This window comes from Lissotriton helveticus, chromosome 6, assembly GCF_964261635.1.
Source record: "Lissotriton helveticus chromosome 6, aLisHel1.1, whole genome shotgun sequence".
NCBI classification, from domain to species: domain Eukaryota; kingdom Metazoa; phylum Chordata; class Amphibia; order Caudata; family Salamandridae; genus Lissotriton; species Lissotriton helveticus.
Genome location: NC_136067.1, coordinates 33,337,274 through 33,353,816, shown reverse-complemented (window position 1 = coordinate 33,353,816; position 16,543 = coordinate 33,337,274). Strand labels below are relative to the sequence as shown.

General features: G+C 43.8%; 1 protein-coding gene across 1 annotated transcript in view; it reads left to right on the top strand.

The window, feature by feature from the left end:
- Positions 1-16,543, top strand: part of LOC144762155 (uncharacterized) — a 269,735-nt gene that overhangs the window by 189,373 nt on the left and 63,819 nt on the right. The window contains exons 24-25 of the mRNA XM_078647312.1: positions 7,285-7,404; positions 11,422-13,407. Coding sequence (XP_078503438.1) covers positions 7,285-7,404; positions 11,422-13,407 — 2,106 coding nt within the window. The remainder of the gene's footprint in view (positions 1-7,284; positions 7,405-11,421; positions 13,408-16,543) is intronic.

Sequence of the window (16,543 nt, the reverse complement as noted above, 5' to 3'; positions counted from 1 at the left end):
CTATAAGGCAATTCATGATCCAGTTCACATATAGGATAGACGAATAACCCACCTCAAACATTTATAGTTCATGGTGATAGTCTTTGGATCAAAGAGTGCGGACAGCAGCCCCTTGGTTGGGGTCCTTCAAGATCTGAAAGAGACACGTTGTGATAGATTCCTTACCTTAGAATATCCCCAGACGTCAGACTGGATCCGGAAAGCTTTGGTCAGCAGTACCCTTGCTCGTCAATAGGCGTCGTCGTACGGCTCGACGTGCGTCACTGGCATCGTATTCGCCGAAATGACGTCACTGGAGCTACTTAGACGCGTCCACGCATGTTGACGTCAGTTCTTTCTTTTTCCACGCCAGCAAGCGCAGATCCGGAGAGAGTGGTACCCCGTCAACTTGTTGACTAAAGTGTTTGTTTGATTAAAGTGTAAGTAAAACTTACTTCTGGTGCATAGGGATGCCCGGTGTCAAGCTTTGCGAGGCGTGTCCGCGCACGATGTCGCTGATGGACCTGCACCATGAGTGTCTCTTCTGCCTGGGGCGTGACCATGACACTGAGTCGTGTTCCCACTGCCGAGCCATGGCCCCGAAAACTTTGCGGGAGCCCCGAAAGTGGTTCATCATCCCCTTCAGCTACTGTGGAGAGTGGTTCCTTTTCCACGGTGCTTCGTAGGGCGGCCGAAGCTCTTGACCTTGAGCTCCCTACAGTGGCTGACAGGACCAACCTACTGACTGAAGTGCTTCGGCCAGCTTCTTCTTCTACAGAACCGCTGTTGCAGTTTAATGAGGCACTTTATGATGTGCTTTTGGGAACTTTGTCCGGCCCACCAAAGGGGCCCTATGGATAAGGGTGTGGGTCGACGTCATCTCCCGGCTTCGGGCGACCCTGCCTTCCTCACCCAGCACCCCACACCTGAAAGTTTGGTTGTTCAGGCCTCCACGTCCCGAGTGCGTTTCCTTCTGCTCCACCAGGCAAGGAATCCAAGAAATTGGAGCAGTTTGGCAACAAGATTTATTCTTCCGAAAGTTCTGGACTGCGGTTTGTGAACACTGCCTGTCTCTTGGGCCGCTATTCCCATTCTGTATGGGATGCGGTTGAGCAGGTGCTACCTCAGTGTCCAGAGGAGGCTCGCACAGTTCTCTACCGAGCTCTTGTGGAGGGGAGATATGCGGCCAAGCACAATGTATGTTGTGGTTTTGATACCACTGATTCGCTGGGTAGGGCAATTTCCACAACGGTGGCGTTACGTCGTGATGCCTGGTTGAGGACGGCTGGCTTTTCTGCAGATGTCCAGAATACTTTGATGGACATGCCCTTCGATGGCACCCACCTCTTTGGTGATAAGGCCGATTCCACATTGGAGCGTTTTAAGGACTCTCGGGCCACAGGCAAGTCCTTAGGCCTTTCGGCCGCACTTACTCCTTGCACTTCCAACTTTCGTTCCTTTCGAAGCTCCGGGAGAGGCGTGCAAACACGTTCCTTTCAGAAAAAGCCTGCGCAGCATCAGTCCCAGCGCAGCAGCGGACCTGGGGCTCGCAGAGGAGGGTCACGGGGCTAGCGTGCGGGTCAGTCCACCAACACCCCTGCTACCAGTGCCTCCACACCTCCCTAGTCCGGTGTTTCAGGCCCACCAGACGCCAATGGGGGGCAGGATTCATCATCACCTCCCCCACTGGCGCACCATTACATCTGACATGTGGGTTCTGGAGATTGTTCGACGGGGCTACCCCCTTCCCTTCGAGTCTACCCCCCCAGCTATGCCACCCCTGTTCCACCACATGTCGGGGGCTCATTTGGCACTTCTCCAACAGGAAGTTGTGGCCCTCTTGGCCAAGGGGTCCATCAAGCGCGCTCCGATGCCAGAAGTAGGTCGTGGTTGTTACTCCCACTACTTCTTGGTTCCAAAGAAGGACAATGGTCTACGTCCCATCTTAGACCTTTGAAACGTCAATCGCTTCCTCCGGAAGGAGAAGTTCAAGATGCTCACTCTGGCTCAGGTCTTGTCTGCTCTCGACCTAAAAGACTGGATGGTGGCACAGGGCTTGCAGGATGCTTATTTTCATACTCCCGTCCTGCCAGCCCATCAGCGTTACCTGCGATTCACGGGCAGGAGCATTTTCAGTTCACGTGCCCCCCTTTGGCCTTACAAGCGCCCCTCGGGTGTTCACGAAAGTGATGGCGGTGGTTGCAGCTCATCTGTGCAGATCAGGGGTTTCAGTCCTTCCGTAGCTCAACGACTGGTTGTTCAAGGCGGGCTTGCCTCAGACAGTCATCTCCCACCTGCAGACTACCGCCGACCTCCTGCATTTGCTGGCATTTTCCAGCAACGTGCCGAAGTTGCACCTGATCCCCTCTCAGAAGCTCCTCCTCATCGGAGCGGTTTGGAAACGGCACATTTTCGTCTTTATCCTCCCGAACAGCGAGTCCAGGACATTCGGGCTATGATTCCGATCTTTCAGCCTTGTCCTGGTTTTCTGTCAGGAAGACCTTGAGGCTGCTGGGACTTATGGCCTCCTGCATCCTGCTGACCACCGATGCCAGGTGGCATATGCAGGCTCTGCAGTGGGACCTGAAGTTCCAGTGGGTGCAGCATCAGGGAAACCTGTCCGATTACGTCCAGATCTCGGAGGGTGCTGCACAACAATTGCAGTGGTGGCTCACAAATCAGTATTGGGTCAGCGGCAGATCCCGCTACCTTCCCCAATCGGAGCACACAGTGGTGACGGTTGCATCCCTCCGGGGATGGGGCGGCCACATGGGAGAGGCAGAGATCAGAGGCCTCTGGTCTCCGGCAGAGTCCCGGCTCCATATCAACCTTCTCAAGCTTCGGGCGATTGTTTTTGCACTGAAGGCATTCCTCTCCTCTGTCAGAGGGAAGTTAGTGCCGGTGTTCACAGACAATACCATCGCCATGTGGTATTGCTACAAACAGGGCGGGTGGGGTCGTGGACCCTATGTCAGGAGGCTCTGTGCCACTGGACACGGCTGGAAGATCATGGCATTTCCTTGACGGTTCAACACCTTGCAGGTTCTTTGAACGCCAGGGCGTACGAACTCAGCCGCCCATGTCTTATGGATCATGAATGGCGTCTTCACTCGGGGGTGGCGCAAGGTCTCTTTCAACAGTGGGGAGGGCCTTGGTTAGATCTATTCGCCACCCAAGAGAACTCGCAATGTCATCAGTTCTGCGCGTTGGAATTTCCAAGGCGGCGCTCGCTCGGTGACGCTTTGTCGCGAGTGGAGTTGTGGTCTGTTGTACGCCTTTTCGCCTATACCACTTCTGCCCAGAGTTCTGAAGACGATGAGACGCGACCGGGCCCAAGTCATCCTTGTGGCTCCGGACTGGGCTCGAAGAGTTTGGTATCCCGGGCTACTCAGTATGAGCCTGGATCCTCCTATCCGACTGCCTCTGCGGGAGGATCTTCTGTCGCCGCAGCAGGGGGGGACGGTTCTCCACCCGAACCTGCCCAGCCTCCAGCTACATGTGTGGAGATTGAGCGGCGACAGTTGATTCCATTTGACTTGCCTCCCGAAGTCTGTGATGTCATTCTGGCAGCCAGGCGTCCCTCCACCAAATTGGTATACGCCTGGAACCAATTTGTGGCATGGTGCACAGCCAAGACTGTGGATCCCCTTTCTGTCCCTCTTTCTGAGGTCCTTTTGTTCCTTCTTTCTCTGGCCCGGCAGGGCTCTGCTCTGGGCACTATCAAGGGCTACCTTTCTGCCATTCCAGCCTTTCTGAGGCTTCCAGATCAGCCTTCTCTTTTCAAGTCCCCAGTTGTACAGAGACTCTTAAAAGGCATTACTCATATGGTCCCTCCTGTTCCTTTCATAATGCCTCAGTGAGACTTGAATCTTGTTTTGACCTATCTCATGTGCACTCCCTTTCAGCCGCTTCACAATTGTCCCTTACGTCTTCTGACTTTGAAAACTGCCTTCCTGGTGGCTATCACCTCTGTCAGGAGAGTGAGTGAGCTTCAGGCTCTTTCTTGTAAGCCTCCTTTTCTGTCGGTTTATCCGGACAAGGTTGTGCTTCGCACTCGTCCTTCCTTCTTGCCAAAGGTTGTCACTGCCTTCCACATTGAGCAGACTACCACCTTGCCCACTTTCTTTCCGCCTCTGCATCCTTCCAGAGAGGAAGAGAGGCTCCACCGTCCTGACCCTAAACGTGCGCTCTCCTTTTACCTGAATCGCACACAACATTCCGGGTGGATGACCAGCTCTTTGCTGGCTATGCAGATGCCAAGAAAGGCCGGGCTGTTCACAAGAGGACTATCTCCCACTGGGTCATCTTGTGTCTCAAGGCCTGTTATTCTATGGCTAAAAATGAACCTCCGGTGGCTACGTGCCCATTCTACCAGGGCGACAGCAGCTACTACTGCATTGGAATGTGGTGTCACCTTGCAAGACATCTGTCAGGCTGCCACGTGGGCTTCACTGCACACCTTTACGAAGCATTATTGCCTTGACAGTCAGGTCTGGAGGGATGGCTTCTTTGGCCGTTCTGTTCTCCGTGACTTTCTGATGTAATCTTATTCGCAGACCCACCATCGGGGTTGGTATTGCTGGGTTATCTATTCTAAGGTAAGGAATCTATCACTAACGTGTCTCTTTCAGATGCACCAGTTACTACTTGTGTAACAATATATCTGTAGGAGACATTAGTTAGTGATAGATTCCTTACCGCCCCAACCATCCTCCCCATTCTGCGAACTGATTACTCGGGTTAAGGTCATCCTTTCGGGCCCTAGTTTCTATGCACCAGTGGTCAGTATCTTACATGGCTCTGTGTTCCTGTCACGGAAAGTTGTGTACAGAACTGACGTCAGCGCGCGTGGGTGCGTCTATATTGCTCCGGTGAAGTCCTCTCGGAGAATACGACGCCAGCGACGCACGCGGAGCCATACGACGACGCCTAACAACGCGCAGGAGTACTGCTGACAAAAGCTTTCCGGATCTAGTCTGACGCCTGGGGATATTCTAAGGTAAGGAATCTATCACTAACTGATGTCTCTTACAGATATATCGTTGCACAAGTAGTAGCTTGTGCAACAGACCCTTTTGGTCTTTGAATGGGATGTTACAGAGGTGACGCTGTGACACTGGCATTTTTGAACATCAGATTAAATGTGTCCTCAAAGTCACTGTCGGCAGTTACACCTACCAAATACAGTTATCGGATCTAGGTTCAGACGGATTAAACATCTGCCATAATCCAATGTTTGAGAACATCAAACAACAAGCAAGGATTTCAAGGTTTAATGTGTTTCAAAATCCAAACCTAAGCAAAGATTTGCAAACTTTAAGCAAGAAGCTTTACAATAGGTCTCACCTGCTTCTAAAAAATATCATTCCCGGTACAGCATTTACCAACACTCCAGACTGGTGAAATATAATGACGCAAGAGGGTGGTCATGAAAATCTGAATACACAAAAAAAAAAAGAAGGATCCTAATCCTAATGATTCCTGCTTCTGCCCCACAGCTGTAAAATCAACAATCAAGGTTGAGTTAGTATGGCAGGAATGGGAGATGAGGTCAATTTGCTATCTTTTTCTTAAAGTCTTTGGGCCTGATTCACAGAACTAACTGAAGACAAAATCCTAAACTTACTACTTTTGGTATTCACAGAAGTTAGGATTTTGTCTTAAGTTTGTCTTAAGACAAACTTAAGACAGACTTAAGACAGACTTAAGAAAAACTTAAGACAGACTTAAGAGAAACTTAAGACAGACTTAAGACAGACTTAAGGTAGACTTAAGTTAGGATTTTGTCTTAAGTCTGTCTTAAGGCAAACTTAAGACAAAATCCTAACTTCTGTGAATACCAAAAGTAGTAAGTTTAGGATTTTGTCTTAAGTTAGTTCTGTGAATTGGCCCCACAATACACACATTTTTATATTATCTTAAACACAGTAGACATATATAGACAACAACTGGGAAGCCTATCTCATATAGCTCCGCCCATCTCAATGCCTTATAACAGATTGGTAAGGTAAGTGTCGACCCTTCACTGTCCATCCATTACACCATCCTTCTCAACCGACCCTTTTCGTTCAGTAGAATACACATTCTATCCATCACTCGTACATATCCCATTATCCTCCCCTACCCCCTCCAGTCCTAATTTACTATCTTAATTTTCCAACGTCATTTCTTTTTAGGTTGTATATTGTTGCCACTGTTGTTTACACTCTTGCCAGTTCTAAGTTACCTTTAACTTTATTTTGTTTTTCAGGGCGTTTCGATGTAGTTTCATCCGCGCACCTTGTATTTGCACCATGATGCCCTTCTCAGTCAAATCCTCTTTTTTATGATCCATGTTTGGTGCATTTAGATATGAATTGCTGTCTTACACCTGATATCGAGTTCCTCGTAATATTCTGACCCATGAGTAAACTCCTGTTTACACATGGGTCGGAATTATTATTTTGAGTTTTATTTGGTGCTAGCTATTCCCGAAGGTATCCGAGCGACCTACAAGTTGTGGGCATAGGTAATTTGAGGTACAAGCGAGGATACGTGTATGTCAAACGCAGTCAAAGAAGTATAAGCAACATATCATTAAAACAGTGAGGACAATATAAAGTATGTAACAATACAACCTTAGGTAATGACATTAGTGCAAAAATGGGACTGAATGGGTCACTGTGAGTTTGAATGTATTTAACGCATCCAATAATTATCGAGTATTAAATAACTCATTATTCATTCAATTTCGGCTGGTCAAACCTGCCGACATTTTGCAGGCGGACACGTGCGATATTTGCCATATCTTGCTGATTTTGGTATTTTAAACACCAAATTATGTTCCCAGGAACTCATAATAGGTATTATTAATCACACCCGACAAATAATATACCCGTGGTAGGGTTATAAATAATGCCTTAGATGGTAATCAGGTCCTTTGTGTTCCAGAAGTTATTAGCCATTGTGATATTGTGAGACATCCATGTCTTGTACTGATAACAATTGACAAGAATACTGTGACAATTTTATTTGGGGGTTGAATATATTTGAACCTCTCACTGTGTGCTGGCAGAAGGTTTTTTCTGGGTGGGGAGAAAATGAAAAATGTACCAATTGCCAAAAAATAACAATCCCTCTTTTAAGAAGAACTGACTGTTTTCTTGAAGGGATTTGACTTAATTCCTCAGTCGTTTATTGCACTTTTTCATGTCTTTCAAATTCCATCTCTCTCTCTTTGTCTCTCTCTCTCTCACTCTCTCTGTCTCTTTTTCCTCACCCTCTCTCTTACCTTTCTGCTCGCTTTCTCTCTTCCTACACTATCAGATCTCTGACACTACATCCGCAGGCCCTAAAACATTTTGGAAACGGTGCCAGGGCCTCATAGGCACCACTTTCGGTAGTTTAAAGCGAAAGAAAAAAAACTCCCGCCTGAGTGTGGAAGAGGTAAAACCCTGTGCACTGGTGCATGCTGGGAAGGTTTTGCTGCATGTAGTGGGCTTGGCTTCACTCTTTTTTATTTTAGGGGGACTCTGGTTTCCATATTTTTTCCAGGGATTAGAAGAATTAGTAATATCTCACTTGTTCTCACGAGGGCTGCCTTCCTCTGTGTATCTCTGTACAATTGATTCTAATTAAAGATTTGTTAAAGTTGAGATAAACCTTTTTAGAAGGGCTTGTCATGCATTTTGTATGGGTGAAACCACAAATGTGTTCACAGTTTTACAGTAATGTGTATGTTCAATAGATAGAAATCTGTGAACTGGTTGCAAGTTCATGGAATATCCCCACCGTGCACATAACTTCCAGAGACCGAGACGGCTCACTAACAACATATCGAACGCACAAACATTGTGTCACACACATATCGTATCAAAAATATCGTTGACATAAATATTGTTTAATATACTTATAAAGGGAAATACAAAAATATCAAAATATATATATAATTTACACTAATATTGTTTAAAAAAATTACAAAAATATCGTCTTTTGCATAAATATAAAGTTCTTATTAGTAAAACTTAAATGCATAACTATAATATAATGTATATTACATGAAATGAAGTAGCATTTAATAATACATATATTTTTATATAAACATACTCAAATAAAAACATGTGGGTATGTTTATATATACATATCTATAACGATGAATATTAGATATATATGTTTACATTATGTTAGTAATTTGTTTTTTAACTTACTAATATAAAAAGTGTATCTGTACATATATATTTGTATATAAATAAATAATTAAACATTAAACAATTTAAAAATAAAAACAAATTACATAAAACATCACATGTAATAAAAATATCAAATAAAAATAAAAGGTTATACACATATATATATATATATACAAATAGTATATATTGTTTTAAGAAATAATATTACATATATTTAAAAAATAATAAAACAAATACTAAACTGTGTAAAAAATAAGATTACTATATCAACTCCGGTGTATCCAACAGCAGGGAAAGCGTTTACTATTCCCGCTCAATTCTGTGCAACAGAAGGGAAAGCTTTGGACTCGGGAGGGGTAAAATTTACTATTCACGCTCCAGGCTGTGCAACAGTAGAGAAAAAGTTGGATTTCAAAGGGGTAAAGTTTACTAAACCCACTCCAGTCAGTGCAACAGTAAAATAAATATTCCAGTTCAAACACATAACATATGTTAATATCTCTATTAATTGACAAAAAACACAAAAGTATTAACCTTTTATAGAACAACATTTTTACAAAATGCAAAAAAAAATTATTAAAAGAAAATTGTGATTGATAAAATTTGATTAACACCCCCCAAACAAAACAATACACAATCAAAATATAATTAACATAAATGAACTCAATTAACCTATTACGTAATATACAAAATAATTATTAAAAAAAGATAACATTTTTGTTTATTAATTATAATTTAATAATTTCCCACCCTATTCCCATACAAATGAAACAACACAAAATATAATTATGAAACCATTTACATAATTAATAATAACTCAATATGTAATTAAAAATTAATGATTGATTATTAATACATTAACTTTGCACCATATACACCTTCAAACACAATGACCCACGCCTAAAATATAACATAAAAAGAATAATGAAATTATTTACCTGATTATAAATTAAATATTTACTATTACAATAATAAATAATTGATAGATTATTACTTTGTTAACTTCACATTCTATAACCCCTCCAAATGCAAAAACAGACACCCAAAATATCAGTAACAAATATATAATAATCACACAATTTATATAATTGTCAATGAACTAATTAATAAGCAAATAATACATTATTAGTCAATTAACTTCCGACCCTATACTTCTACAAACAAAACAACCCACACCAAAATATCTCTTACAAAAGAAAATAATGACACCATTTACATAATTATCAATTAAATAATTAATACTTATTGCAAATTAATTATTAATTGATAATTCTTAATTAACTTCCCACCTTGTACCCCTGTAAACCTCACAACCAGCAGCGACACTAAGTTACTCTTAAAAATAAAATTAAAAATGCTAAATAACTTAAAATGAAAAATTATAATATAAAATGATTTACAACAATTACACAAACCATATATGACAGATATACAATTAAAATATGAACTAAAGCACATATAAATAATTAGAAAACAATACTTTTTACAATTATATTATTGCAAACAATATTGAAAACACCAATATTATTGTACAAAATAATACTTACCTAAAAATCAACATTTATGTCTACCATATTTCTGCATTACGGTATTAAGGTGTCACTATATTAAAGACTCAATATTTGTCTGCCTCGATATTTATGACTCAATATTTTGTCCAAATACCCAAATCCTTACCGGAGATCCCATCAACGTCTAGCGCATCACTCTTTGCTCCCTTCTTTTCATGACTATTACTTTGGCCGTTTGCAGAGTTGGGAACATTGAGTCCTTTTTCATTTGAAGCTCACGCTTACCCCCGAAAGAATATCCCTAAAAACAGTGTCAGACATTGACTACACACCAACGATTCACCTACATCCGTGGCCTTCATAAAGGTTCCATTGTCATGGACCACTGAGGTAAGTCGAGCTGCAAGTCCTGAGGCAGTCCGACCGCTCTAAGATAATAAGGCATATAGTAGGGAGGCTTCTATCGAGATATATAGTGCTCGTGAACATAGCGGTTCTTAAAGCACATATGGGCAAATAGAGACAATGGGCACGCCTGATGAAAGCAAGCTGGGCAAAGGACAGTTTCTTGTTGCTTTACTGTGTTGGGTGGACTCCATAGAGGCTTCCTGATAAAATACCTCATGTTACAGGGGACGACTCGCAGGATAAACATAGTTAAAGAAAGGCACCTTCACAACAGGACAGACATGCAAAGCAGCTAGAGATTAGTGGTTATTTTCTATCTAACTGCAATTACTAGAGCTAAAAACCATAGCCTAAGTATGAGACTTCACAAGAACAAGTATATGTCGAAAAATGTTTCGACTCACACACTACTTGGCAGGCATCCTTCCTCAGGGCAAAAGCACTAATTGCAACCAAATAATTTATAAAAATAAAAAGCTTTTCCAGGCAAGACAGTCCAGGAATTGGTACCTATAATGGAATGCAGAATTATATAGCAGGACATGCTGGGTGCTATGTAGAAGGACAGGTGAGGAGCGGTCTGTAGCTGGAGAGGTGCCTCAGTATTTATAGGTGGGCCACTCTGCTGCATGACAGACGGAGCAGCTTTAAGCATGACAGGATGAGTGGTATTTTGCGGACAAGTGATGCAACTGTGGCTTCCAATTTTTTCATACATATATTTTAATTCAGCGACTATTTAAAAGGAAAAAAATTAAAGCAACCGTAATAGAACTCAAGCTGGGTAGCAGGTGAGTCCTTATGACAAATCTCAGTCACTATGACAAAATTCATTACCCTTGGACAAACTCACTTCAATGAATACAAGCTTTCAATAAAGAGGAGTGGGTAGCATTGCTACATTCTGAACTAACTGGTCTTTTTCTTTGCATTTCCTCCATGTTTACTATCTAAGCTGAATGACGTAAGTTGAAATGAGTGTTTTCACTCACTTTGACACTCTTCTCACTACTTAGCCAGTGGGCAGTATGATAGTCATAGTTAGCTCAATAAATGTGACTGAGGTTTCCAGTACTAATTAGTATAAGATACTAATCTTTTTGGTAGAAAAACTGTGTCTTGCATCCCCCTTAACCCGTACTCACTTACACTTTCCTACAGGTTGCAGTGTTTATGGCTCACGCTTCAAGTGCAATGTGTAACATAAAATAGAGAAAAGGTGTGTCATGAAATGGAGGTTGGACGCATGACTGTGTGATGCCGTGCATTAATAGTACCCGGGGTGGTTGGGCTTTGCGTTCTTTTCTGAATGCTCAGAAGCTTTAGTCTCATAACATGTTCTTCTTGTTCTGTAGGTCTGTACATACTTGCATGTGAAAGACAGTGAGAAGGAACAGAGTCCCGTCTGCCACAGCTTGACGATGCCGCGTTCTTCTAAAAAGACCCCAACCAAAGCGTGCGCATCTCCGCTCTCTGGTCCTCACGGTACGACTAGTGCGGCCTTCCACACGTTGCCCAAGATCAGCCCCAACTCGCTCCTCAACAGTCTGAAGAGGAAGGAGAAGGCGAAGCCGGAGGCGCAGCGGCTGACGGTCCAGAAGATTATGGGCGCGCACACTAACGGGGCAAGGCCGCTGCCCGAAACAAATCAAAGTGGAACGAACACCTGGCCGCTGAAACGGCACAAGAAAAAATCAAGGGTTCCCAGCCCTGAAATGGAGGGGTTCCTTGACTACATGAAGAACCCCCTGGCAAGAGACATTGATGCGGAGTGTGGTTCAATGAGACCAGCATCTGGTTTCATCAAAGAGGAAATTAGTTGTAGGACGTTGGGTTTTGTTGGGTCAAAGACTAATAGTGTAAGCTACGGCTGCCGGCATCTCTCGTTAGGTTCTGTGCTAAGTCTTGAACTTCCCAAAGATCTCAGTCTATTGGAAAACTTCCAGGATATCCAGGAAAGCATCAGAATTCTTCCTGAGGGGTCTGACAGAAGGGGTGAAGCAAGGCATGGCCCTGATGTCCTTGGCGGTGGTCCTGCCCAAAGGGGAACAAATGATTTGGTGGAGGAGGAAGAAAAGGTTTCAGATCATCAAAGACAGAGCGTTGATTGTGTGCAAGAGATGCCCGAGAAACCTGTCGAGCTTGGAGAAGCTGTCACGAATGTTCTCACCCATGATAAGATTCAACAGAACCCAGGTGTCTGGTCATGTGACGCGGCCAATTCCCCAGATCCCCTAACGCATGTTCACACAGTAAGTGAACAAGACGGATTGATCGTCGTGGGGCAGAGAGATTCAACAGAGGACCTGCTTGACTTCGGTCTGAAGCGACTGTCCCGTATCAGTGTCCTGCACGAGCAGATGGATCACGAGTGGGACCGGTTGGCTGCCCGAATGAAGACATCGAGTGGGCCCACTGGGTCTCTAGCAGAGGCACAGGTGAGCTGCTCTGTGAAACGGAGAGAGATGTTAACAAGCAAAATGATGGTGAACTCCCCAGATAAGTCTCCATCGAGGACAGTTCGTACCAGACCACCCGAGTCCACGGTGGCTGAGAGCCTGATAACTGGTTCTTTACAGATGGCAACGAGTGCCCATGGTTGTAACCAAAGACCAATCGAAGACTCAGCAGGTTCCGCTGCAGTTTCGCAGCAGATCCAGCTGGGTCTCAAACCCTCGAGTCAGCTCTCGGTGTTGCAGTATGAAATCTGCCACCCGGACCCCAAGTCCTCCAGTCCCATAAAACCTTCAACAAGAGCAGGCAGGACTCAGTCGCCTGCGGCAGTGGGAAGCCCCATCAGAGTTAACACGAAGGCACCTCTGCCAACAGATATGGTTCATCTCAATCATAAGCTGTTCGAAGAAGATGAGGAGGAACTGGAGGGGATTTGGAAGAATGTAGAGCGTTACAAGAGCCGACAAGGCAAAGATGTCGTACAGGCTGCATGGACCAAGGAGGCTGGTGGTGACTCCAAGGCCGGCACGGGTGAAACTGAAGACCCCAAGGCCGGCAAGGTATATAATGAACCTCACTCTATAGCCATTCCTGGTGGCCAGATCATCATGACGTCTGAGCCCAATATGCTGGTTGCCAAATTCACGTTGCCCACATCAACACATACCCATCAGAGACTGGACTTCAAAGACAATACCAGTGGCAATGGAGGTGTGCCAGTCAACATGCACGTGTCATGTACATCCCAGCACCCTAGAGAAGAGGCCAATCAGAAACTTCCTAACAAGACTGTGCTTACTGTGGCAAAGGATCCGTGCGAGATGGACCAGCTCACAGCTGCATGCAAATCGCAGGAGGCTGACGGTGGCAATGCTTGCGCTTCCAAGGTAAGGCTTTGATCACTGAAGTCCGCGGTTGTGATGGGACAGTGTTGGGCCACAGTAGGGTGCATTTTTGGGAACCACTGATTAGGTCGTAAGAGAGACCTATCTATTAATGTGACAACTGCAGAGATCATTGTGAAACCTGATGGTCTTTTCTTCGTGATTTTGATGAGTTAAGGCCTGATGTAGGTCTTGGCGGACGGGTTACTCCATTACAACGGTGACGGATAGCCCATCTGCCGATGATACGTTCTGTTATATCGTATGGGACTCCTATTTCAGCGAATGGGAGTAACATGTCCGTCTAAATCTAAATTGGGCCCTTAATGTGCCTATCTCAAAGATGTTTTTGCAATCTCAAATTTGTCCTCATTTGAACACAAAGTCATAGGAATCCTTGGGATGAAGTTTGTTCTGCCGATATACGTGTGCAGCCCGGTGTTCTTCTTTGGAAGTCTAAAGAATATAGTGCCACAATACAGGTGAAGCAGCAGCGCTTTACAAATCCTGATTGATTGATTGATAGAGTAAGACACCCCAGTGGGATGTATGACGTTAAAACACACACTTTTACAACGCATACCTTTACAACGCATTTTTTACAACGCAACATCCATTACAACGCAATCCCTTTCCAACGCATACCATTACAATGAATTTTTAAAAACTACCTTTACAACGCATTCCATTACAACGCATACTACCTTTACAACACATACCATTACAACGCATACCATTACATTGCATGTATGGTAAGTATTGGATAGTGTAGGCGTAAAATTACTATTCTAACTCCAGGGGGTGCAACAGTAGGGTAAGTGTTGGATAGTGTAGGGGTAAAAATTACTATTCTAACTCCAGGGGGTGCAACAGTAGGGTAAGTGGTGGATAGTGTAAGGGTAAAAATTACTATTCTATCTCCAGGGGGTGCAACAGTAGGGTAAGTGTTGGATAGTGTAGGGGTAAAAATTACTATTCTAACTCCAGGGGGGGGCAACAGTAGGGTAAGTGTTGGATAGTCTAAGGGTAAAAATTACTATTCTAACTCCAGGGGGTGCAACAGTAGGGTAAGTGTTGGATAGTGTAAGGGTACTATGCGTTGTAATGGTATGCGTTGTAATGGTATACATTGTAATGGTATGCGTTGTAATGACATGAGTTGTAATTGTATGCGTTGTAGTGTCATGCGTGGTAATGACATGCGTTGTAAGGGATGTCGCGTTGTAATGAATGCGTTGTAATGGTAGTGCGTTGTAAACGTTGCTTTGTAAAGGTTGTTTCCCCCCAGTAGCATATTATGAAATCTTGTCGCCCACGTGCCTTCTTGAGTTCTTTTCTGGTGCCTTCAATAGAAGATAGGGGAGATAAGAGATACTGAAGTCACCTGCAACCTAAGATGGCTCAGTCGGTGATGAGCTTGTTGCTGACACTCTCTCTGGAAAGATGGACCATCCAGTTGTTGTTCTGCTGTATGTCCTGAAGATGATAGACCTACATCCAAGTGGGCTTGACTCAGCCCTTCATCTACCCCAGGTGTAAGGACGGACCTGAGTGGGCGTACGCGTATTTATCACCTTGATGGTAAATGTAGCCCAAAGTCTGCCCTTCATGGCGTCGCTGTTAATGCAGCATAGATATTGCATCTAGTTAGCCAAGGTAGCACGTGCCACCCCTTCCGGCCCTTTGATGCTCTGACATGTCTCTTGCTATCCCTCGTCTCAGAGTTCATGAATAAACACAACGTAAACAGGGCTCCGCCACTCGGAAGGCCCTCAGAAGCAAACCGGAGACTGTTGAGGGTTTAGGGCTTGGACAAAGGATCAGTGCTTTGATGTCATTTGGGGCCAAAGGGTGTGTGACATCACATCTACTCCTCCCTGTTTCTTGTGAATTGAGGTCCCAGTAGAACACTACAGTCGTTGAGTGATTCCGAAGTATCTCTGTGGTGTCTTTTAAACCATAACACTCCTTGGTCTATCCTGAGGACTTGTCTAACAGGACTCACAGCTCAGACGATGCTTTTCTCAGTCATTTCACCACAATGCACTTAATTAAACTGACAACTCAGACAATTGTTGCCACAGTAAACATATATCAGCCATTCAGCATTATATTCTGTCCAGTAGTATTCATTTCAGTCTCCACTGGTTTGCAGTCCACGTTTTATGTACTGTCTTTTTTGATGACATACATAGGCATCTTTTGTTACTCTCTCCAGAGTTTCTGACAGATTTCTCTGGGTGATACCCTGTTTTTCTTCTTCACTGTTACTAACAAAAACTTGATTTACCTTGCAGAATGTGAGAAACTTGCTGTCCCAAATGTATTAGTATGTGGAGCAGTGTAGAAGTCTCTTGGAAACTGCGATTCTGTTTCAGTTTCTGGTTTGATTGTATCGGTGTCGTTCAGTTTCTGTTTCTGGTTTGATTGTATCGGTGTCGTTCAGTTTCTGTTCCTGGTTTGATTTTATCTGTGTCTTTCAGCTTCTGTTTCTGGTTTGGTTGTATCGGTGTCCTTCAGTTTCTGGTTTGATTGTATCGGTGTCGTTCAGTTTCTTTTTCTGGTTTGATTTTATCAGTGTTATTCAGCCTCTGTTTCTGGTTTGATTGCATCAGTGTCGTTCAGTTTCTGTTTCTAGTTTGTATCAGTGTCGTTCAGTTTCTGTTTCTGGTTTGATTGTTTCGGTGTTGTTCAGTTTCTGTTTCTGGTTTGATTGTATCGGTGTAGTTCAGTTTCTGTTTCTAGTTTGATTGTATCGCTGTCGTTCAGTTTCTGCTTCTGGTTTGATTATATTGGTGTCGTTCAGTTTCTATTTCTGGTTTTGTTGTATCGCTGTCGTTCAGTTTCTGTTTCTGGGTAGATTGTATTGTGTCCTTCAGTTTCTGTTTCTGGTTTGATTGTATCGGTGTCCTTCAGTTTCTGTTTCTGGTTTGATTGTAATGATGTCGTTTAGTTTCTGTTTCTGGTTTGATTGTATCAGTGTTGTTCAGTTTCTGTTTCTGTTTTGATTGTAACGGTGTCGTTCAGTTTCTGTTTCTGGTTTGATTGTATCGGTGTCGTTCAGTTTCTGCTTCTGGTTTGATTATATTGGTGTCGTTCAGTTTCTATTTCTGGTTTTGTTGTATCGCTGTCGTTCAGT